Genomic DNA, 25,858 nt, shown 5'->3' with positions numbered 1-25,858 from the left:
TTTTTAGGAACAGCTTTCAAATGTTATATAAGAAGAGGTACACTTAAAAATCCTTATTTGATCTTGTTTCAGATCACAGAAAGAAATTTAAAGATTCTCTCATATTCTGAGTTTTTGTGCTTTTTACTGTGTAATTGGGTCCTTTTACTTTTTAATAACCTCTATCATGTAAATTTGAATGTATAAATATAAGGATTTAAATACAGAAGCTTTGTAATAGTGAAGATTACACTTTGTTTATGCTAATTAAAAAAATATATAACTGACAATTAGTGAGTGACTTGCATTTAAGCTCTTTAGTCTTTCCCCTGAATCTTGGCAGCAATTAGGAAAATGCAAGATTTATGAGATTTTAGAAATCTCCTCCTGCTTTTTCTTTCACAGAGAACAATAGTTTAAAGCTGTCTTTCACAGCTCTTTATTTCTTCCAAAACATAATTTGGTATGAGAACACTATGCTGTTAAATTCATGTAATTAAGCAGTTTTGTTTGCTTTTACTTTCTGCTCTTTATAAAATGTCTTCCAAAACCCATTAGAAGGCACCTATAATCTAGGAGAGGGCAAGAATTTGTGCAGTATTTGCTTAAATGTTACCTCAGATAGAAACCTATTGTTTACAGAAGGGACAAAATACTCCTGATGTGTATGTAGTCTAAAGGCAACTGAAAGGTCAGTATCTCTGTCCCAGCTGTAGAAAAATGCAAGATGAAGACAGCAAGGAACCAAGACAGAAGAAGCAAAGTGGTTGGGCAAAGAGATTAGGTGAATATTTGAGTTTCAGAATATGAGAGAATTTGATTATGGCAAGTCTGGAAACCAACATATAATTTTCAAACTGTTACCTTGACAGTGACTGTAGGAAGTCTGTGCTGGAGGTGGCAGAGGACGGGTGGAGGTAGGGGGAGAAGAGACATTATAAAAGCTTAAATAGTGCAGCAGCAAAATATAGCCACAGTGTTTAAGCTTTGTGAAAAATCTGCGCATTTAATATGGCATATGGGAAATGACAGAAGTCTGGAGAGGAAATAATTTAGGTGTGAATGAAGGTCTATTGAGGAAGCCTGACCTAAGGGATTCTGAAGTGTGCATTTGTGGTGCATTATTGTTTCTATTCTAATACGGAATGATGGCTGTAAATGTAAAACACAAGCTTTGGAGAGAACAGGTATGTTTTGGATATAGTCTTGGTGAGAATGGCAGATAGGCCCCCAGTGCTTATAATGCAACTGTTCAAAATAATATTCAGCAATTCATCAAAGGGGTTGATGTTTTCAGATGGTCAGTGTTCCATGGTGAGCTTAGGCTAAATTGCACCAGATGAATCACTGAGTCCCAGAATATGATGAGCTCACAAGGTTTATCAAGTCCAATTCCAGGCCCTTCACAGGACCATCCCCAGAAGTTACATTATGTTTCCCAGGGTATGTTTCTTGAACTCTGTCAGGCTTGGTGCTGTGACCACTTCAGAGGGGAGCCTGATCCAGTGCGCAACCTCCCTCTCCCTTTCCCCTGTTGAACTTCATACAGTTGGAGATTGCCCAGCTCACTGGTTTGTTGAGGTCTCTTTGCAGGGCCTCCCTGTCTTCAAGGGACTTAACAGTTTCTCCCAGTTGTGTATCCTCTGTGAACTTGCTCTGTATCCCTTCCAGTCCTACGTCCAAGTCATTTATGAAGATTTTGAGGAGCACAGGGCCGAGGATGCTGCCTTGTGGAACCCCCCTAGTGACAGGTCTCCAGTCTGATGTCACCCCATTCACTGTAACTCTTTGTGCCTGACCTGTGAGCCAGCTGCTCACCCATCCCATGATGTGTTTATCCAGCTGTATGCTGGACATTTTGTCCAGAAGGATCCTGTGAGAGACAGTATCAAAAGCTTTACTGAAATCTAAAATGATTACATCAACTGGCTTCCCCTGATCACCTATATGGTCTATCTTGTCATAAAAGGAGATCAGTTTGATAAGGAAGACGTTCTGCTCATGGAGCTGTGCTGAATGTGCAGTTCTATCCTGGCTGATTTTTTTTTCCAGTGTCTGGCAAAACATATTCTTTCTTCCTAAGTATTGAAGAAGACACCTTAAAAGAAAAAGGAGGAGTAATAGGAGGTTTCAGTTCAAAAAATGGGCACTTCAGCAGGCAGGCTCAGAATTCATGGGCTGAAGGAATGCAGCATGTGGATTAGAAGGAAGGAGTGATGGGACAGTTGTTGCCTAGAGCCTCTAGCTGTTGTTTTGCACTGCCTATACATCAAACAGAAAAGTTTTGGACACCCTTGATTTATATTCATTTAAACTGACAATCTTCCTTCTGTCACTTGAAACCCACAATGTTATTACAACAGTTTATTTTAAGTTGGTTGGAATTATCCAAATATGCAAACTCTTTCTTTCCACTAAGTGGTAGGATTTATAAAAGAACTGAAACATATTGGGCAACTGTCATAGAAATGAATGCTGCTGTGGCTTCTACAGGACTATATCTCATTTTAAAAACTTATTAATCCACCTGACAGCTTTCTGTGAGGGTATACTCTGCATGTTTGACTTGTTGTCCTTTTGAATGTTTTCAAGTTCCAAATTAAATTGCTGTTATTGCCGTGCTATGTTTATGAAAAGCATTGGGATACTTTCTAGTGGTTATGACATCTGTGAGAACAACTAGTTTCTTTCCAGAAGCAGTGGCATTTCCCTCTAGTGTAAGTTATTTGATTAATATTCCTTTATCTCATCAAAGAGGATTTTTGAGAATTTATACCTGTTGCAGGTATACAATTTAATAGGATTTATGAATGAATTCCTGAATTTAGAAATAATTAAGATTTGTTCTATGTATATTTAATACAATATAGTTTTAGAAATGTCCACAGAATCACTGCAGTATCTCAAACTGCATTGATTTGGCTAGCCTTATGTCTCCTTTTTGGGGTGAGCTGGAAAGTGTAAAAACTTGTTGCTGTTCTCAGAGTTTATAGTTGATCTGAAAAACCACTGGGGTCTCAGTATTTCAATTGCTCTGGTTTTTTGATAAGTATAACTGAAAAAGGTGACTTCACATCCAGGACATGGAAACTTTACAATGAACTCCCACTGAGTTCAACAAAAGTTAATGGCAAAGCATTGCACTTCAGAAAATCAGATTAATTAGATGAGGGTCTTAAAATGCTAGGCTCGTGAATGTAAGGCCCATTGCAAACCACTTAAACCTCTATATTCCTCTTGTGTGAGATATTTATTTTCATGTAACTGTGTTACTGAGATTTTTTTGTCCATACTGGTAATTTGCTCAATGTTGAGGGCTCAGGATAGATTGCTATGTGTATAGTAATGGACTAAGGAGAAGAAAATGACCAAGAGAAACTGTTCCTCTCTCTGTTGTCAGCAGCAGCATATCTTTAAATGGATGGAGATAGGTGCTTACAAGCAGCCAACATTTTAGCTGTACAAACTAGTTGTTTGGGAATGTGGAAGACAGACAGTACTTCAGATGGTTAAAAGAACCTGACACAAATCACATTTGAAAATTTTTATGCAGGGTTTGTACTGCAAAGTCATTGTGTACACGAGTATTAACACTGTTAGATCTTTTCATAGGAGTTGTAAATAATATACAAGGTTTTCAGTAAGAGACGTCAATGGTGAAATATTTATTTTGTATGAGTTTATACCTATAACATTAAGACTAAAATACTGACCTGAGTTCATCTTTAAGTTTCAGGAATACTATTAAGATTTTTAAAGCTGTGTGAATTTATAACATAATGAGGTAGTAATTTGGACTCCTCCAAATTTAGAGGAAATAAAAGTACAAGAATCATTTCACTTCTCTTTTTCTTTTAAATGATCATAAAATTGATATTTTTGAATGTCTGTGGGTTTAATGAATCAACTTTTTTTAATACTTGGGGGTGATATTTAAATAGAAAGAAATTTGTTATGTAAGCATAAAACAAAAACTGTTTTTATTTTCTTTTAAAGATAGGTCTTTGCTTTGTTTTGAAATAACAAGGTATTGACTGTGAGCCCTAAAATACAAGTTTACCCAGTGTTATTTACAGCTTGATAGAGTTCAATTATAAGAAATAGGGGAGGACAAAAATTTAAGAACTAGTTATTTTTTATGGCAAGATTCATGTTGTTTAAGAGGGAGTGACATTAAAGAGCATACAAACCTCTGCATTACTGCTTTCTTTTCCTGTCTTCAGAGGCAATCTGTTTTTTTCAAATACAAACTGAAGATGTTTTGAAGAGTCTCCTTCTAATAATCCAGGTATTCTCTGCTCTTAATTTCAGTATCATTGTTCTGAACTAGAAAACAACTTGCAGCATCAAGGCACTGTGATATTGGCTTGTTTTCTTGTGAATGCGTGTGTTGCATCTGTAATTTTTTCTTTTAATTAATTAGTACATTTTTTCTCATGATGCTACTTTAAAGAAACCAAGATATATGAAAGCAAGGTAAAATCCATGCTATATTGGGCATAAGAGTAGTGTGTATCTTTTGGTGCCGTTCCTTCACTGTTGTTAATGGGTGGAAAGAAGAATTTCACTTTTCATGACCCAACAGAAGTGCCGCTATTCTGGGTGAGGTTTCTCCTCTAAGCAAAAGAGTCAGAGCCATGTTTTAGTACAATGAATTCAGCTGTTCATCTGCTCCCCAAGGCAACTTGTTTATGTGCCTACTACCTCATCTCGAGCAGTTCTCTGAAATGGGAACTCTTCCAATTGTTCATTCACTTGTCATAATTTAACCATCACACTGACTACAATATTTCCTTTCCTTTGTTCATCTTCAAATGACCATACAAGTATGTGCTGTGCTTATGCACTACATTATAACCATAGCCGTAATATTTCAGCTAATATTTTTGCTTAATAGTGCAGATGTAATAACCTTTATGCATTTTTATAGAATAAACAGATAAATCTATAAAATTCTTAAATGCTATATTAATTTGGCAAGTGTAATTATGTATCCTTAGTAGTAGGGAGAAGTTATGGTAGATTTCTATCAATTTAATTAAAGCTCCATCAAGAGAATAGTTGTTCTAGCATGTGTATGGGATGATTGCACACTAGATCTTTGTACATTAACTTTTTGAAGTAGTGTCCTTCTACAGTGGATTTCTCTTTTTGTGGGTGGTGAAGGGGATCACTGGATCCTGATAACAAACTAGTAATATTTTGTCTCTGGCTTTGCCGTCTTTATCATTGTAACTGCAGAACATCTTTCCAGCATTGGCATTATATTTGTCTTAGGGAAGTGGAAAGCATAAGTCCTTAACTGATGCAACAGTTTAGTAGCATTTGCTTCTACATGTTAAAAGCAAAACCCAGTAAAAAATGTGCATGTGGATGGATGTGAGTTGTTCTAGGAGCTGTACTTAAACCAAAGCAAAACACCGCTTATTGTTATCACTCATGTATATTGTATAGAAAAATTTCACTGTATTGGAACCAGAAGTAGTTTTATGAGAACACACTTGGATCAGGGTATACCCCTGCTGCCAGCTGAGTGCTGTGCTTCCTGTGCTGGAGTACTGTTGATCATTCTGCTTCTGGATTCATCACTTCTCAGTATCTGTAACACCTGTGACCTGCTGCAGAAACTTCCCTCCCTCCTTCACCTGCCTCCAGCCAGAGCTCCTCGCTGCCTGCTGGCTAAGGCACTCTGCAGGGATCTAAAAGTTGTTGGTTCCAAGAACTTTGGCCATGGAGGGTAAAGTAATACACATTTTACCTTCTTTGCAGGTTCTCCTGCTCCTGGGCAGTTGTATAAAATACTGTGTTTGGTGGGTCCTTTTGGTATGTGTTAGCGATATATGGATCGCATCCAGAGTTACAGGCTCTCTTGGATGTTTAGGCACCCCTTTGCACTCCTCTGGTCACAGAAGCAATGACAGTGTACCTTAAAATTTTTCATGCCGTGTTTCTTTGATTTGGAGGAAATTGAGCTAGTTCAGAATATGTTGTAGATCAGTGCTCTGAGCATGAAGGAAAACGAAGCCCAAATATGTTTTTCCTGAATACTAGAGGAGAAAATGTTTTTCTCAGTTTGACTAACAGGAGATATGCTCATCCCATCTATATGTATTCCCAGATAAATCTCAAGAAGTCTCTTACCAGCTGATCTCTCAACAAGGCGTGGCATTTTCTTCTTCTTTTTTTTTTTTTAATGAAGGCAATCACGCACCAGAAGCTCATTAAGTTGCTATGTTGTATGTATGACAACTTGAAATAATGAACCATTGGCCATTATTGTTTTAAATTATCTTTTAAAGCCAAGTACATCACCCACCATGTCAGGAGGAAGCAGAATATCACTCTCATAGCTTAGGTTTACAGCTTTGGCTTAATTAAAATTTTTCATATGGAGATTACTTAAATTCCACCTGATTCTTTTGGATTTTGTCAGTCTGTAAGCAGTGTGTGCTATTTATATATTTTATGAACCTTTAGAACATAATTTCTCTGGGACAATGAAAATGCTGATGAATACAACAGATTTCTAAATATGGCATTTGGAGTTCTTATTATTTTCTATTTTAAAAACCCCCACAAGCCAAATTCCCTCTACTTCCTAAAACTCCACCAAGCTCCAGATACTTCATTCACCTTTTGTAGTAATTTTAATTCTAAAAAGTATCCTCTACATGCTTTATAGTTGATATGATGTTGATACTCTTTGCCAGAGCCCTTTAATGTCAAAATGTATGTGATGCTAAACAGAGAGCTCCAAGAAATAGAATTTGCTAATTTCCTTAACCATTTCAAAAGATACCCTATGCTTTTCCGCTTCTATGCTTAACTGCAAAATAAAAGCAACCAAGAATTAATGTTACCTAGGAAGTATTGAATGGTATGGAAAATTATATTCTTTTTAAAATTCTTTACTCAAGAAAATTATTTTTTACATCAGACCCATTGATTTCTCATGTGTTGCATGTGATATTTGGGATTTAGTCTTCCAAAAAAGTTCTTCATCAAGGCAGGTTTGGTTTTTATTTTAATGTTATACTGTTCTTTTTCTGAAGAAAAGCTGCAAATATTAATCCAGTTTTCTAATATTTTTTATTTTAAAATTATGTTCTTTATAAACATGGTGACTATAGTTTTAAAACATCCTAATTAAACACATAAGTGTGTTTAATTAGCGAGGGATGGCTATGCAAAAAAATGGTTTTAAATAGCAGTTTTGACTCCACTTTTTCTGAGACTCTTTGGTGGTATTTCAGATTGACTAGGTAGCCTTCTTGGCTTGAAAAGCACTGCTTGATTTCACCATATTTTTTTCTGCCTTACTCTAAGAAAGCTCATGTTACTTGTAATGTATTTTCCTTAGTGGTTTGTCAAGTAAATCAATTAGTAAAGTTTAGCTCATTCCGGTGCTTCTAGTAAGGAAAGTTAAAGAAAGAAGCACATGTCTGCATATTGCATAATAGAGGAGTTTTGAGTGGTACAGGGATGTGGGCTCTCACCACTCACTTGTACGTTCTGGAAAATGCAGCTCTGTTGAAACCAAAGTATAAACATGTTGGGTCTAATAGAAAGATTATGAGGAAATAATTCAGTTTACATTTTTCAGAATTCTAAAGAAAATAATAAAAGTACAAAGTAGTAAAATGAAAAACAAAAAAATCCCAAACATACTCCTATAAAGTTCTCTTTTTAATTCTAGTTACAAATAAAATCAAATTTCAGAATATTGGAATACTTATGTTTCTTGAGAAATTCCACTTTCCAACTTCTTCTAAGAAACTAACTTATTAGATTTGGATATCTTTAAAAAGTACATGTTTATTGAATATGAAAAGCCTGCTAGCTGATCTTTTCTGGACATTATGCACTAGCAAATTAGTGTAGCTGCGTGGCCTCTCGAATGGCATGCATTCATTTTCCACGTTTTAGGCTGTAATCCCCAATCACTATAGGCCAGAGGAGGTTATCAATTTTGCTGTGAAGAGATCTGCCTTCCCTCAGCCTGGGCTGCCTAACCCTATCCTCATACATGTCGATCTTTGCTGCAGCATGAAGGTTCACACAGGTAGACGGGAAAACTTGATTTTGGCAAAAGCTGTCAATTTGTGTTTTGGGTTGGTTTATTTTTTTTCTTTCTTTGGTTGGTTTGGTTTTTGTTTTTTGTTTCTTGGGTTTTTCTTCCTGGTTAATTTTGTACTACTTTGGTTAGTCATTCCTCTACCTCTTGAATAGTCTTTGTACTCTCTAACCAATATTCATCCTCATGCCTCTGAAGTTTTCTTGTGTGTTTTCTTTGTGTTTCTCCCAGTTTTACTCTGTCCATTTATCCATAGTGATAATGTAGCCATCTATGTAGCCCTGTGACCTTTTCCTGCTCATAATATATCCAGGATTTCTTGAGCCTTTGTATCTCGAGAAGACGACTGTGCCTAAAGAATTTGAGTTGATGCATTTTTAATAACCTTTTGCTTCCGTCTTTGTCCCACTCCCCAATCCTCCCTCCCCCCCCCAATTAAAAATGCATTGCAGCTGCTGTCATCTGAGTGTGCTCAACTTATGCAAATATTTGGTGTCTATGGACTTTGAAATGCTCGGATTTCTTGCAAGAAAGTTAGAGTATATGTGTCAAAGTTGCTTAAACAGAAGCATTGCAGGATTCCTTGTTTGCTGGAAACACGTGCCAGGGACTTGGATGAATTTCACTATCAGGTACATTTTTTAGCTCATGTAGTAACATGAACAGCGCCAGCGCTATTAAGGCCTCAGAACTGCTATTCACAAAATTACTAAGCCATTAGTCTGTAAAGTAATGTGACAGTGGTAGTAAAGGAGAAAGAGTAATGTACTGGTATTTATGACTGCTTTTTGTCATTGATACCATATCCTTGAGAGACCTCCTGCTGCCATTTTTCTTGCAGTACAACATGGAGTCATTTTTTAGTTATCTTGGGTGCACTGGATTTTCTCCAGATCTTTCATGTCACTGTCAGTTAAATTGAATAGTATTAACATTTATATTCTCCAGCCTACAGAAGTTGCAGTCTTGGAGGCTTTCCCAGAGTGAATCTGAAGGACTTTAAAATGTTGATAGCTACCTATTTGTTAAATCACTTGATTTTGTCTAATTGAAAATTTTTGAAGTCCTTAATACGTTCTTCTCGTATTGGATATTTTATGACACAGTAACTGGCTAACTGGCTAGTAACTGGTTAACTGGCTAGTTTTGGCAGTGGATTAGTCTATTTATGTGCTATGCACATGATTTTTTAGGTATGGCTTTGGTATTTTTTTGGTCATTGTATGATATTGTAAGGGACCTATCATGGGCTCATGGGAACTCTTGAGTTGGTCAGTGAGCTGGACTGAAATAAAAATCTCAGCTCTAAGTACTGTAACACTTTAAAGGGAAAATTTATGACCAGCCTTGTGGAAATGTGCCTCAATTTCATGTGTTACAGTGTCTGTCTTACATGAATATGAATGTATTTATAGTTTTACAGTGTTTTCTGAATGAAGTCAATGGCCAAGTTCAAACAGGCTTTAGCAAACCAGGCTGTTATAAAGCAGTTAGTAGAAGTGATTCTACCAGATTTTTTTTCTCATTGAGTACTTTATCATCTTTTTTCTGTGAAAAGTTTGTGTAAATTGTTACAGTGAAGGCACAGTGCAGGATATGCATCCTATGAATATGAGAGTTTTTCAAAATGTTTCCTAAGTCCTGTACAAATACAAGCCCTCAGCTTTCATCTCTCCTGTTTTCCTTTCACGTCTGCTCTTTCCAACTCTTCTTCCCTCTTCCCTGTTCCTTTCTCTTTTAAGGATGCTTTTTGGAGGTGAACACGTGTTTGTGACCTACACTGTCTCCAAAACAAACAAAAGAGGGTGGGGAGATGATGAAGGGGAGGAGGACAGGGAAAAGATGCAGCTGCTCATTTTTAATTTTTGAAACTAGCCTTGAATTCTTGGCATTTGCTTAAGCTTTATAATAAAAACTAGGGGCATGACTGAAACACTGCATCTTTGTTCTACTGTGGTTGCCAAAAAGAAATTCCTAAAATAGTAACAAATAGATGATTTGAATTCTTGTCTAAAATAGTATCGATGGAAGATGTTTTGCCAGATGAGATTGCATGCATAGAGCATTGCCATAGCAGTGAAAGCTTTTGGAAAATCAGCCAACACCATATGTTGTTTTTTATTCTGTGCTGCCAGCATCCAAGTCAGTAGAAGGTATTTTCCTTTATTTCACCTGCCAGGAAGTAGAAATCCCTTTAGCATTTCTTCCTATAAATCTATTGAAGCTGTTCAAGCTGTGTGCCCTCAAAGCAAAGAAGGCCAGCAGCATCCCAGCATTAGGAAGAGCATTGCCAGCAGGCTGAAGGGTGATCCTGTGCATCTGCCCAGCTCTGGTGAGACACATCTTGAGCACTGGGCCCAGTTTTGTACTCCCCAGTGTAAGAGACATGGACATAGTAGAGTGAGTCCACCAAAGGGCCATAAAGATGATTGGGACTGGACTATTCAGCATGAAGAAAAGAAAGACTCGGAGCGGATCTTATCTGTTTGTATAAGTATCTTGTGGAGGAGGAAGTAAAACAGATGGAGCCAGTTCAGGTTCTTCTTGGCTGTTCCCAGCAAGAGGACAAAATGCATTGGGTGCAAACTGAAACACAGGGATTTCTACCTGAACACAGAAAACCACCTGATCACTGGTACAGACTGCACAGAGAAGGTGTGGAGTCTCTTGCCATCCTTGGAGTTACTCAAAGCTGGCAGACCAGGACCCTGAGAAACCCACTGCAGCTTGAGCAGAGGGTGGCTTTGGTGGCAATCTGTAGAGGTGCCTGCCGTCCTCAGTGAATCTGTAATTCTTGTGTGCCTCTGCTTTGGTGTCTAGCTGAAAAACCGGAGTATGTCAGATACCACTAAACAAGTTTTATGCTCTCACATATTTTTCTGAGTGGTAATATTAGTGAAATAATATTATTAACACTATTAGAGAAAAATTTGTGGTTGAAGAACAAAGCTTGAAACAATGTGTGGAATGAGACGTGTTTGGGACTTTGTTGCACAACCTTTCACATGTTAGTGAGCTCTTGCCCACATAAGTAGTCTCGCTGATGTCAATGGGACTACTCCTGTAAGTGTTCACCACTGCAAATAAGGGTTGCACAATGTGTCCTTGTCTGTAATGTACAAGTGTATGTAACACAGTATTTAATTATCACTTCAAACCTCCTTTACTTCAGTAGCATATTCTTTTAAATATCTCAAATTATACTGCTTTTCCTAGGCTGTACTTTACTGACATAGAGATATCATTACATCCATCACCATACAATTGAGCAGAGATAGCATCTCTGAAAATCATCTTTCCTTCTGTTCATTTATACAGCTGAAAAAAAGAGCTGACAGAAAAAAAGAAAATAATTTTCTTCCTTGATAGTGTTTTAAATAAATTGGAGTTTCTAACTTTTTTCTGACAGTTTGATGGAGTCAGTGCTTTACTTTCAGTGCTTAATTAGTCTGATGGTGTCATTTCTATTCCCCACAAAAGAATGAAATATGTTGTTTTTTTTTTATTTTAAATGTCAGTCAAAGTTCAATTTTGTATAAAGAGGCACCTTGTATCTATATTTTACAGTAATACAAAAAGTAGAGTAAAAAGCAGTTTCAAAGATCAATTATGTGATGCCATCTTTTTGTATTTCAACTGTATTGCTAAAATGTCTGCTGTGTAGCTCTTTTGGTGGTGTTAAGGGAAGGCTATGATGTACCCTGTAACATTCAAGTGATAAAGCTGGAGTCTCTGTCATGAAAACTTCATTTTTTGGATGGTTTTTAGAAGCTTTTATATTTTATAGTTCTTTTCTTGTTTTAGCTATTGCAATTTTTGTCAAGGTGCTTGAATTAGGTTAGAGAATTTTCTGGGACTACTGTAGGAATAGTTGAATATTTGAATATGGATGCTTGGAGTTAAATCTCTTTGGAATTGTGAAATGTTGTAGGAATACAGTGTTCTAATTTAGAAAATAGAGCCTGTTCCACTGTGTAAAAAGGATAGATGTTATTCATTCAGACCAGTGGTACCTTTATGAAGAATTGATTTGTAATGCTGAAAACTCTTTCAAGATCATCGTTAAAGTAGGAAAGAAAAAAAATTAATTGCCAGAAGGTAAAATAAGAAAAATTGACACTCCAGTTAGAATGGGATTTAAAATTTTTTATTTCTTTATTTAATAGGTACACCCATTTTATACCTATTAGTAACCTGAAGAGACTAATTGGAAACTGGACTAAACTCTTTTACAGCTTAGTCTTTTATTTAAAATCAGATGTCTTTTAAAAAAAATATGTGCACCACACCAGCCTTCAATTTGTTAGGCTTCACGTACATCTAGCAGACGACACCCTTTGTGTTAATCAATAGGTCAGGATCTTGGCAGCACTTTCAGTCTTTAAACAAATGAACCCGTAAATATCATGGCCAGTTTGTAGATCAAATAAATATAGCACCTTGCAGCCTGCTTCTTGCATCCTTTCTAAAGTTTTCTGTTGAACAACTCATCAGGTATGTGCATAGTCACCTTTTTAGACTTCTGCAAAGCTTTTGATGTTGTCTCTCACAGGATCCTCCTGGCCTAAATGTCCGGTGCACAGCTGGATAACAGTGATAGGTGATGGGTGAGCATCTGGCTCATGAGCCAGGCACAAAGGGTTACAGTGAATGGGGTGACATCAGACTGGGGACCTGTTACTGATGGGGTTCCACAGGATGCCATCCTTGGGTCTGTGCCCTTCAACATCTTCATAAGTGAACTGGATGCAGGACTTGAAGAAATATTATTCGCAGAATATGTGAAATTCATAATTTATACTAATTTGTATATTTTTCTAAATGTTTTATTTTATACATGATGTGTAGAAAAGTGCTGGGCTAGCATAGTTTGTTTTTGAAGAGCTTCCTTCCTGTGAACCAGATCAAACCTTTCTGGATGTGGTTGTGTTATATTTCTTCTATTAGTACTTTTTAGTGACCAGTTTCTCTGGGTTTTGTACCTTCTCATTTTGTGAAGGATGTTTGCTGGGTGTCTCTTTAAGCATGCTAAGACTTTAAGTTTGGAGGGGATTTAAAAAGAATGACAAATCCTGGTCTGTGGTGCTGCAGATAGGGTCCTAGTATCACCAAAGCAGAGACTCTCAGGTGTTCAGTCTTGTTGCTGAGTAGCATGTTATTTGACTGTGTGTAGCTGTTATTTCAGAAGAGTCCTGTGCTCTGGGAAATTGTCCTACCACGTCTACTAATCTAAGTGTTCAGATGAAGTGGGATGCTCCTTTCAGAAGGAAAAACATTCTCTGTCTCCAGTTTAGTGAAATAACAGAATGAGACTTGGAACAGGCATGTAGTATCCATCAAAGGTTTCATCATAGTGGATCTTGTTTGTGGAATAAGTAAAGGTGCATTTTATAAACAGGAGTGCACATTTATATTGGTAAGTATATTATAAAGCATTTACAGAACTTTATTCACGAAAGTTTGTTTTAAGTAATAAATCAGCAGTAAAACACTGGTAATAAAGGGAATGGGGCTACTTTTAAGACAGAAGAGTTCAGTCAAAAAGGGAGCCACTCCAGGATTAGGTGTCAAGTGAGAGGAAGACATTACATCAGCTAGAAGGTATTACTGGAGAAGACATAAATCAAGAACTTGGTCCCAGCACCTGTTCTCAAGGGAAGAGTGAAGGCATTCTAACCTTGCTTAATCATTAGACTTTAAGTAGTTTAATCTGAAGCTGTATATACTCTTTTAAGAGATTAATTATGTGCATGTTCTGAGGGACTTCGCATATCATGAGTTATTAATGTATTTCAGTATTTATTTAGCCTTTATTAAGATATGCATTACTCTTCAGGTATATTTTGGGCAGGAGCAAGGTACCCTGGCTCTGTATATTGCACAAGAGGAAGAAAAAGGCAGATAATTATACTGAGATGTTCCTTCTACATCTGTGAAAACATTTTAACCTACTTCAGTATAATGCTTTACTTATAATATGTTAATAATTATTTTTATCAGTAACCTTAAGATGATACATAAATCTCTCCAGCAAATGCTTGAAATTATTTGATTACAATTTGCAAGTCCTAGAGCATGTCTGTAGTCCTTTTGTTAGCTTTTTGCAGAGTGTTAATTAAATTTCCAAATTTGGTTCCATCATGCACCTGGAAGCAGAGTAAAGCTTTTTACAGACCCCTCAGAGTTACTCCAATGTGCTAATGAGAACTGGAGAAAAGCTCCTCTCAAACCAGGAAAGTAAGACAGTTTTAAAAAGCCCCATGCATCAACTAATGGATGATATTACAGCATAACAGCATAAATACAGGATTATACCATTCAGACAACTTGAAGAGTGTTTGAAGCCCCATGAAAAATGAATATTCAAACTGAGAATATGTTGACTCCATTAGACATACATATAATTCCTATGGAAGGATTATAGGACTTTTAGCTCTAGCTAATGAAAACTGATTTCATCAGGAATTTTATATGATTTTTTGCTATTTATGTTAATACTGAAGCGGGGCTCAGAGCTGCTAGTACTGTGCGGTTCTTGAGTGTTAGATTTTGGGAGACACAAGCAGCTGAGTATCTACAGATGTCTAGGACTCAGGCTTGCAAGATACTGATAATATCAGAAAAACCACCATGAAAGTTGGTGGAAACGCGAGGCCTGATGTCCATGCCTTGCTCAGCATCTGGCATGTTCAAGTGCATCCCTGGCTTTTTCATCAGGAATATGGGATTTGAATTACAGGATACAGGATGCAGTGGTTGTTGATATTCTTTCTGTATGAGCACATTCCAGTTCTGTTTAGCTGAGCTGGTCTTTATTTTCTCTCTCTAAAACTTCAGCAGTGCTCCTGGCATCCTGGCTTAGATGTCATGTGGCTACTGCTGTCATTTACATGTATACAGATCCTGCAGGTTTAGGCAGTTATTGGAGGCTCATGTAATTAAACATTCACCTTTGAATGAAGATTTGAAACAGTTAATAGTAAAACGTATTATCTGTGAAACAAACATAAACCCTTTTAAAATACCTAAATCAGCAGTGAGGTGTTTTCAGGTATTGCATTATTGGTTTTCACTGTTGATATGCTGGGGCCACATATTGGGCTTTTTTTAGCGATGTGGAGGGGATTTGGAGGAGGAGGGGCAAAAAAGGTGACTGGAGCTGCTCACAGACAAGCTTGTGAATTGATTTTTCGAAAAAAGAGCAATCAAAGAGGTTTGACCATTGTGATTGCTTCTTGTTAGTGATTATACTTTTTGCCAGACCAGTAATGTCAGGTTTCAGAGGGTTTGGGCACTTGGTCACATTACATTCCTGTGTACTTAAATGGATTAAGATAAAAAGTCTGACTTGAAAAGGATATTTCAAAACTGACTGTGCCTGTGGTTTTGAATCCTGATGCTTTGAACAAAGAAGGGATTGATTTAATGGGATTAATGCTTAATCCAAATGAAGCAATGTACACACATGCCTTGAATGCTTTTGAGAATAACTACAAATATCACTTATAAAGTTCTGTAGAAAAATACAGAGAGGTGATCTTCGTGTAAGTAAGAGATGGGACAAGACTGCTTTAGATAAAGGAGTACACAGGCAAAGCTGTGCTCAAATTAGGACTTCTGGATGACTTTCACATATTTCAAGTCTTCTTTTTTCTTACAAGTACGATATTCATTTTCAAATGCTGATTTTGAGGAAGTGTGGCACTTTGCTCTTCATAATTTTGGTATTTCAGATAAGAAAAACTATTTTCAAATTAGGCATTTTTAGCTACTTGGAGAAATTAAGACTTTGCCTATATTTTCTGTGACTCTGCGGCTCCTCTAATTTCAGGGAAGAATTGCTTATTAGACCAAATAAGTTAATTAGTGTATTTCTTTTTTAATTTGGATTACTTTGTTGTTGTTGTTAACAGATGCAACATTGACAGTATTTACAGTTATTTCCTTTTGTGTTTATTGGTAAAAGCCTTCTTGATATGTGAAATCTACCTGACTTCTTACAATGACCAGTGTACATCCTCGCAATGTGTTTTCAAATAATTGGATCCTGTCTAAATGGGAAAAAGGGTTTGGAGGGAAGCAATGACTGCAGTCTTTCTGCTCAAGGATAAAATGCTGGCCCTTGGTAAGAATTAGGCTGGCTTATCAGTTTTTACCCCTTCTTTCCCGACTCCCCATGTGCCCCCCAGACTGGGAGCCAGACGCTAGGTGAAAATTAAAATTCTTGCCTAATCATGAGGTTTGATTAAGTTGGTGGTTTTAGAAAAAAGACCAAATATTGCAACACTAATGAAAAAATTGCAAGAATTGCTAATGACGGTGTGTGACTCATGTTGCTAAATGGAGCAGATTTTTAAACATAGCTCTAGGCTTCAATTCTTTCAGCTCATTCACAGTCAGTTCTGCTTTATACTGAGCTCAGTGAAGCTATTCTCAGAGGAGAGTGCAGTGTGACATGGATTAAGAGTCAGAGAGCAGGGCCATTAATCGATTTAGTACTACACAGGTTATCTAATATCTAAGAAATTTTTAAAATATTTTAGGTAGTATAAAAACCTGAAAGCAAAAATATGTCTGTCTAGTGATTTTTACTTTATATTTTTTTTTCTCTAAAGAAAGTCTGTTGAAGATTGGCTCAAAGGCAAGGAATAATTACTGATAATTGATGTTTGAAGGTTTTCAGTTTTCGTTTTATTTTTAAACCCAGTTCTGCTATATCTGAGTTAGTAAATAGTGTAAAGGAGCATTCTTATGTACTAGAATTGGATTTCTGTCTGGAATGGTTCTTGGCATTGCATTTTCCAAGCCAGCTAGTGATGTCCTGGGCAGGTCTCAAATGTTGCTCTGTAGTAGAGTCAGGTCAGAAATGGTTCCCAGCAGGCGATCAACCTCAGCTGAGGCAATTTTCCCTCAGCTTCATTGCTGGAGATCAAGAAAGCTTAATAGTAAGGATGAATGAGTTATAACCACAAAAGCAGATGATATAGCCAAAGAGAACACTTTAAATTGAGATCTACAGAATGTAGCTGGGTGTGGTGGTCAGGAAGCGAGTGCTGGGCTGCCCCAAGTTGTGGGCAGCTGTAGCTTGGGTTTGTTCTGAGGGGAATGAAAAGAGGACGAGCATATCTGATATGTGTGTATTGTTTATTTTTAAATCACAAATTCAGAAAAAATAGTTAATGTGTGCGTAAAACATGACAACAGCAAGTTGTGTCAGATAGCAGCACTGAAATGTGAGTTGATAATTTTAAAATAAGAATACAAGAGAAAGCTGATTTGGTGTGTTTTTAATTAAAGAGGATATATGTATGGAGGGCAAACTCCACTGCATAAATGGAATGAATGGACATCCAAATCAAATGCCAGATTCCTCCTTTAATTCCCAGAGCAATTATTCCAGTCTTCCTGTGCTTTCTGGCCTGCTGAGTGGCCAGAGTTCAGCCCTCCTGAGTGATGATCCCTTTTGGTGACTGTCACAGCTCTGTCAGAGACAGATGGGTTCCAGATACAAGGGGTGATACTTTCTGGGGATGCATGAAATGAAGTGAGGGGAGCTTTTGTTTGGGCTGCTTGGGAGGAAGTGTATAGACCAACACAGTTAAGAATGTGGGCACTGCTGCCTTTTCCCTTACTAGGCACTGTTGGTGTATACACTTGATGCTCCACACAAGAAATGATGAACAAGAATGAGAGATGTCCTTGCATTACTGGAAGTCATGGGAAGTAGCAGTGAGGGGAGAAGTAGTAGAGGAGATGTGAATGAATGTAGAAAAGTTTGCTGCCCCAAATATTTAGGACCAATACATTAGTAACAGAACAATTAATAACCAGCATTGGCTTGTGTTATGTTTGTTGGTAATTCTGTAAATGGCACCTGAGTGGCATGATAAACTTTAGTTTCCTGAGTGTGGACCTGTTTATTTAAATGTTAATAATCATTGCCTCTAAATATTCAAATAGGGTTTTTTTGCATTTTTCAGAATTAAGGGATTACAACACTTCAATAGAGAGGTCAATAATATTTAACAAAAATACGTGTACTAGAAGTTTTCAGAAGCATGTGAATGTTCAAGAGGGTGAGTGTGTGCATGTTGTTATGCAATAATGTTATTCTAATGTGCATCTTACAATCAAGAAGGCTTTCCATATGCCATAAAATAATTGCTTCTGCATAGCTGTAAAATGCTCTTACATTCAGGCATCTTTACAACACTTTTTAGCCTTAACGCACATAAAACACAAACCATTAAAATTTCTTTGAAAAGGCTTGTATTTCTACATTTGGTGAAGTTACAATGTATTATTGTTAGTTTTAGTTGTGGAGTTTGTGTGTATGTTTGCAGAGTGTTTTTTGATACAGCAGGCTAAAAATTGGGAGCTGACCAATAAGTTGGCCTTAATCTATGCACAAAATAGGTTTTAAGTCACTCCTTTTTAACTCTGCAAACATATTGTAAATCTTGTTCTTCTTGCTCCCATCTCCAAATCCCACACTGAGAAAGAGCATCTGCACAGATACCTTTAGTGAAATAAAGACGGGTAATTTAAAGACTGTTTAGGAATTCTGATATCAGCTCCATGAATTACTTTTCTGTATAAGGTTAAAGAATTACTTTTCTGTATAAGGTTAAAAGCAGAGTTTCTAGCTTTAGGTTGCTGAAATTGCATAATATCTGGATATTAAACTTGAGACCTGTAGACTGAAATCTTATTTCAAATTAACATTTTATTGAATTCTGATGTGTGTTTTACAAAACCCACAACATTTTAAGGTTTGGATCAAGAAAGAAATGTTATTTTCACTGAAGAAACAAATAGATCTTTTCAGAATTCCAGTTGCTAATTTTACAATCTTTTCAGGTCATAGTTTTTTTACTAGAAGCAAAAGAGGTTTCTTTGCAGTCTAAAGACAACTTGAAAGTAGCAGACATTTTATAACAAGTCTGTTTTGATCATTTTTAGTGTATAACTTAAAGGGCAGATAAATTTTGATGACATTTTGATGGCTAAATCTTTAAAATGTGGTACTCTTTTGAATGATTCTTAAAACGTGTTTCCTTTTCATATTTTCTCACTATGAAATTAGAAATACTTTTTTAAGGGTTTACATTTTTCTCATTTGAACAAATTACAGAATTATATTAATGAGTTTGATTTTTTTTTTAGACCATGAGGCAATCCCTAAACCGGCTTTAAGATTATCTTGTTCATTTCACACTTGTACTTCTTTATAGATGCATTATGATCTAACTCTACAAGCTTTCACCTAAGGTTAAGCAATCAACATAGTAGGGTTTTGCTTGTTTTCACCCCACTTGCTTATTATCTACTTGTCTTACTGATTTATGATATATGTTTTCTTCTTCACTAACGAAAATCAGGATGCTCAATAAGCTCTTGTTCAAGTGATAAATATATGGGGAATTGCCCTAATTAGCAATGCTGTTCTTTGAGGTTATGATATCCAGCAGGAGTTGCCACCTCTGGATTAAAAGGAAGGGTAGTTTAAACCAGTTTTGAGCTGTTGGGGGCTGATGTGGGTGAGGGATGTGGTGCAGCTGGTATGAGGAAAGTTGTGTAGGTTGATGGTCTGCAGATGAGAGCTGTTGGTTTGTCTTCTGGTATTGCTTCCTGAAGACTTTCACAGTAAACATTTGTAAGAGATCTTAAATTTTACCATCACTGACTAGCATTCAAATTGCACTGTGCCTCTGGTCATCGCATACTGATACTGTGCAAAGCACAAAATAGGAGAATTGATCTCATTTTGTACCTCTCTGAAAGAGGTCAGTGTTGTTCAGGGGGGAGCTTCTTTTTTGCTGAAACCTGGCTCCTTTTTGCGGAGAATTTACTATTATCTTTAAATATGCAAAACACAAGAGAAGATGGCATATTTAGAGTCATTACAGTGGTTGCTGCTCCTCGTCCCCTCATATCTCATTAGAGCCATTACAGTTGTTGTTACTTCTCTTGCCCTCATATCTCATTAAGGCTTTTGCACTGAGGTGCCTGTTCCCTTCATGGTAGCCTGGAGTCAGATCCCTCAGGACAGGCTCTTTCTATTGCTTCCCCCTTAGGACAGCCTCAGCACTGCTGGGCTCACCTGCCTGTGGCCAGTTGTTTTGTTTGGGGGATTTACAAAGTGCATAATCAGATTATAATTTTGTGAGTTTGAAAATTTATTTATGAATGTCAGGGATCTGAGATTCTGAATATTTCTTCTTTTTCTGAAATGTTTACTGGAGTTTTCTTTCTGTTGTAGATATTATAAGTACATTTTATCTGCAATTATTTTCATTTTGACAACTAAGTTATTAAAGCAATGGAAGCATGCCTGTGAAAACAGTTTATACATCTAAAGTAACTTAAGTAATTCTAGTATTTGAAAATTGCATATGATTTTGGCGTTCCATAATAGTTTGTGTTGATTTTGCTGCCATTTGCAGTGAGAACACTGAATTTGGTGCTCTGTGAGACATCCCAGTTTGCCTTCTTCTATCTCCTTTTAACCAGTTTCTTTATCAATATATCATCCTGCATAGCTTGGAAATAATTTTATAGTCACAACCATAGCCATGAATTCCTACCTGGCTATTTCTCCTGGGTACTGTTTATGTGTATGCCTTCAGGGGACTTTTTGTACACAGTATCTTGTATGGCTACACTTTGCTTCTACTATTTTCTACAATGCAGCTCATTTTTCTGATAGGATATTGCTCTCTCTGTTCTATTTAAATAGTCATATATTCAATCAGTGTGTTAAACAAAGGGATATTGATTTTTGCTGGTCTCCAGGTATTTTCTTCATGAGGGGGTTCACACCTATAATGTAATCTATTAATGTTCTCTCTTTCAGGCTTAACAGATGAAAAAGTGAAGGCGTATCTTTCTCTTCACCCCCAGGTACTGGATGAGTTTGTATCTGAAAGTGTAAGTGCAGAAACTGTGGAAAAATGGCTAAAAAGGAAAAATAACAGACAAGAAGGTAAGTGCTTTTTATTTGTGATCAATATTTAGCTTTGAACAGCGCATTTGAACAGCTTATTTTCAGATTTAAAAAGGAAATCTGGTTTTGGTATAACTTGAATATTATAATTTTTGTGTTTAGGTTCTGCCATTTTTTGAAGGCAAAATAGGCTAACATTTTTTAAAATATTTTGAGCCTTTTGGTATTTTTATTTTGAAATATGCTGGTATTAATATTGGAAGTTTAGTTTACCCATTTTGAATTGTAAATACTTTTCATCAACCTGTAGTGTCTATTTTGAGAACATAACTTGGTTTTCTTGGATCAAAAATTGGTAAGTTTTGAATTAAAAATATCCAGTATGCCTCAGTAAATTACTGGATATACCATCTCAAAAGTTCCTACTTGCAACATGTAATTAAGTCAAGTTTAGATAAGAGTGTTGACATAGACATTATAACTCAGTGTGTTAAATTGTGGAGGTGTTTCTGTTGTGTTGCATTAGGTATAATCCACAACAACAATCAGAAAAACAGTGTTATGAATCAGGGGAATAGGTTGTGACAATGCTTTTTGTAAAAAGATGATGAAAATACTTTAATATTACTAGAAATTAATACTTCTTGTTCTTATGAGCTATGTACATTTAAAAATAATAATTTTATCTAAGGTGCTTAAAATCACTGTAAGAAATCACTGTGTGTTTGAAACACACTTCATAGTGTGGGTTAAGGGTCTTTATGCTAAAACCAAATAAATGCTTTGGAGAATTTTTAGCTTCAAGAATCATATTTTGCTAAGTGGAATTTATTACCAGTTGCTTAAAGTTTCCAGTTTTTGGGGAGAAGGCTATAAAGGAAAGACAAATTTTTGTGGAAGTCCTCATAAAACTTTTTGTAGCAGCTACTAAAGTAAAATGACTGCTGACCATTATCCTAGTCAAGTTTTAATGTGAACAGGTACTACAGTGGGATTTGTCTGTTTTTTTCATACACTTTAAAAGTTCTATATGATGGCTGATTTTCCCCAAACTTGTATTAAAAATGTCAAGCAATAGTTTTGCTACCATTAGCATTTAACTTAATTCTGTTATCATCCTACATGTCTTTCTGCCTTCCCTGCTACTTTCCTTTTGCTGACAGCGATCTCTAAGGTGGCCGTAGTTATTACACTAAAGGCAGTCATGCAGACGGGGCTTCTTTAGTGCTGGATTTTAGATAAAAATAAGCACAACCAGATTTAAAACTACACTTGCCAAGTAAAACAGATTAATTTGAATGCATTTTGTGTATAGAATGAAATGGATACTGATGAGCCTTGTCTGTGATTTTCTTGTAGAAAAATAAATCCTATAGTCGTATAAAACATTTCTGATAACAACATATCCTAATCTTTCAGAAAGCAATATCTCACGAAAGAAATTTGCTAGATGATTTGCTCATTTCATGTTATGTATGTTCAAATTCTACTGCCTGAGTTATGGTGGCATTGAGAAACAAGGGGGAGAGGATGGAACGGATCCTTTTGGTGTCAGCACGGATCTGTGGTGACTTGAAGTGACTGCGTAGCCTAAGTCACTTTACATCAGTAGGGGTATACTTTTCCCTCTATCCCTTTTGCTTCAGTCTAGTCTACTCTGCAAGTGCTCACATCATGTAATGTGATACAGCCAGAAAAGGGAGCTTTGTTTTTATGAGGAAGTTGCCAGGCAGGCAAAAAGCTGTTTTGAGGTCTCTGGCTTGGTGTCTGTACTCTTACACGTTGATGACGCAGAACAGTCATTAACCTATATGCACAAATTGTGTCCTGCCTGATTTACAGACATCCAGCTGTGTGTACTCTTCAGCCAGAAGTCAATGGGCCTGCAGCCAGGGTAGTTTATCTGAATTTCATTAGCATGAACTGAAATGTCTGATTTAGACTTAAATGAACCAAAATTTATCTGTTACTGAGATTCACTGAATTAATTGCTGTAAATGGTTTGGGGCTTTTTCAAACCTAAATTATTAAAAAGGGAGGAAATCATTAAATATTGCAGTGTTTAAGGTATAACTATATCCCAAAATCTAATGAGTTGGGTCCTCAGTGTGTTAGTTCTTGTATAGATTGAAACTGATAAATTGAAATTTGGTCATGACAGGTTGATTTTAATGGTAATCTATCTGGTATTACAAGACATATTTTTCTTTAACTTGTTTTTTTCCTTTTCCTGGTATATTGGAGAAAAACTGCAGAGATAGCATTGGGAAGGAATGCTGCTTATGCTGATATTTGGGTATTCACTGCAATTTTTTGAACTCTGACTATTTTCTACTGATAAATTACATGTTCAGAACAAACCCAGGCCTTGTATTATTGCACACAGAATTTCCAAACAACTCTATTTGTAATACACAAACACTTCAGTTTTAAATTTTTGCTATTCAGATCATGGCAGAGTTAATCAGCCAGAAGGAGACCTTTTCTTTTCCATATGCCTAGATATAGTACTCACAGAACTCATGAGACTTCTTCCATTGTCCTCTTTCATACCATTCAAGCAAAAGTGGCAGATTGTTGTAGCCAGGACCATAATATTAGGAAAGCTTTAGACTCTGCTGCTGGATAGATCCTCATCTCCCAACAAATTTCTCAGAAAAATATTTATAAATTCCAACCTTAATTATATTATTTGAAACTTCACTGCCACAACAATAAGAGGCTGAGCACATTGATTACAAGCCAGATGTGCGTCTTTTACACTGTTGATACTGAATATTGTAGATGTTTTTCCTAATCTTTTTAATTACCTCTTATAATAAGAGGAAAGGACAAACTGTACTGACACAGAATTTCTACATGGAAAGCTGCCTATATCACTTAAGAAACTCATCACTTCCCATAGCCCTCATGTTCATTACAGCGCATGACCATGTGCTTAATTACTGCTGAATCTGGAAACATTAACAGCTGTGTACATTATTTTTTTTCCAGCCAAATTTGCCAAAAAAATGTAAAGCTACGTATAGTGGGAACGTAAGGTGCCTTGTCATTGTTTATACAAATGTTGTTAAGTAATTAATAAATACAATTAAAAAAATAACGGGAAATAGTATATTCAGTACATGATATAACACTGATGATAACCAGAACTTATCATCTTTTAAGTGCAATGGACTTACTGCATTTCCAGGAACCTGATACTTCATAATTGACCTGTTAAAAAAAACGAAGTTATTAGAAATTAATTGCTTCATATAAGTATTGCTGTAATGTTTGATCTATACTAGGCTGCATCATTGACGCATAATAAAGTTTCACATAAATAATAAAAGTACAAAAAGTTATTTCTGTTGCTGCATTTTTGGGTTTTTAGATATCAGCATGGTGAGCTTTAAATTTGGCTACAGTCATGTAAGAGACAAAGTAGTGAGTTTTTGAGAGGTGTTGATGTGTGGCTCTATTTAGGGAGCAAGTCTGTACTTAGGTTTTTATTGTTAAGGAATACCAAAGTACATATTTCTGCATTAGATAATAGTTATTCCATTGTTTCATCTTTGAATTATATCTTCCTGCTTTTAAAAGGTAGTGTATAGAGGCATGTTGCTTGCAATTCACCTAAGGTTATTAAATAGGTGAAAGGATGGCTAACATGCATTTCCATAAGCAGGGAGAGTGTATAAAAAAAGATACATGTAAGGAGGATATGTGTCAGTATGTGTATGCTAAAGAGATGTCAGCTTGCTGCCAGAATTACAAAGAAAAAAGTGGAGCCTATTCTTGATTTGTCAGTTTCTGAGGACTGTGCCTTTGTGCACTGTCTGAGCAAAGATACCTGTTCTGCAGTGCAGGGTAGGAGCTGTAGAGCTGTAGGTGAAGGATACCTGGAGTCTGGAGACTGTCACTGCTGTGATGCTCCACAGTTTGTTGCAATTCTGACTTCTCCCCAGCGTAGGCCAGAGGAACTGATCTGGCAGCATGTTAACAACCTCCTTGATTTATAATTAGGGTGTCTTAATATTTCATTGATGCTGCAGACATGCTGTTTTATTCTGATGCACCCCTGCTGTGCTTATGTTTGTGACATCCAAGCAGGGCTTCTTATTACCAAACCCTACTATTTACATATTTTGATGCCTTTCTTGGATTTTATTTTTTCATTTTTCTCAAAATAAGACAGAAAGGTTGTATTTTCCAGTTCCAGCTGGAAGAATTGCTTGCTGTGTTCTTGCTCTTCATTCAATGTTTGCCAGTGGCCAGTTTGATACAAAATGTTGGTCTAGGTGGTCTTGTTGGTCTGAACCAAGGTAACTTATGATACTGACAGATGCTACTTTCCTGGGATAATATCCAGGCTGACAAAATTTGTCTCTATTGTCAATGTTTTTATCAGAAAAGTTCCAATAATGTCTGGGGTCTGCGGGGGGATAGAATGTAAGCAAATAAAGATAGTGCAGAAGGCAATCTCACCCCTGAGGAGTTGCAGCTGTACTAATCCCCAAAGATTAGGAACAGACCTGCCCTTAACAGGCCACAGCTGTATCCAGTGAGGATGAGTGCTATAAAACAGTGGCTTAGCTGGACAAGGGGAGAGCTGGAGTTTGTTGGCTGTGGCATGATGAAAAAGGAGTCAATGATGCCCATGAAAAATCACCGAGAAGGTATGGGAGCTTCACAATAAGATGACAACAGGGGGCTTTGCTACATAGAACCTATTTCTCTGTGTTTGGCACTATCCTCACTTCCATGGAGATAAAACTCATTGGTAGACTTTTGTATGGCATAGTTTGCAGGTTATCATTTTTCATGTGTCTAGAAAGTTTATGTTAGTATCAGTATTTCAGAGGCAGACAGATGAA

General features: G+C 36.6%; 1 protein-coding gene across 2 annotated transcripts in view; it reads left to right on the top strand.

Moving 5' to 3' along the window:
• Positions 1 to 25,858, top strand: part of PDE10A (phosphodiesterase 10A) — a 338,217-nt gene that overhangs the window by 226,956 nt on the left and 85,403 nt on the right. For both annotated transcript variants that reach the window (XM_031060068.1, XM_005416270.2), the window contains exon 2: positions 20,910 to 21,038. In XM_031060068.1, coding sequence (XP_030915928.1) covers positions 20,910 to 21,038 — 129 coding nt within the window. The remainder of the gene's footprint in view (positions 1 to 20,909; positions 21,039 to 25,858) is intronic.

Source organism: Geospiza fortis, unplaced genomic scaffold, assembly GCF_000277835.1.
Source record: "Geospiza fortis unplaced genomic scaffold, GeoFor_1.0 scaffold41, whole genome shotgun sequence".
Classification (NCBI taxonomy): Eukaryota; Metazoa; Chordata; class Aves; order Passeriformes; family Thraupidae; genus Geospiza; species Geospiza fortis.
The sequence above is the reverse complement of the archived record's forward strand: the minus strand, read 5'-3'. Positions and strand labels throughout refer to the sequence as shown.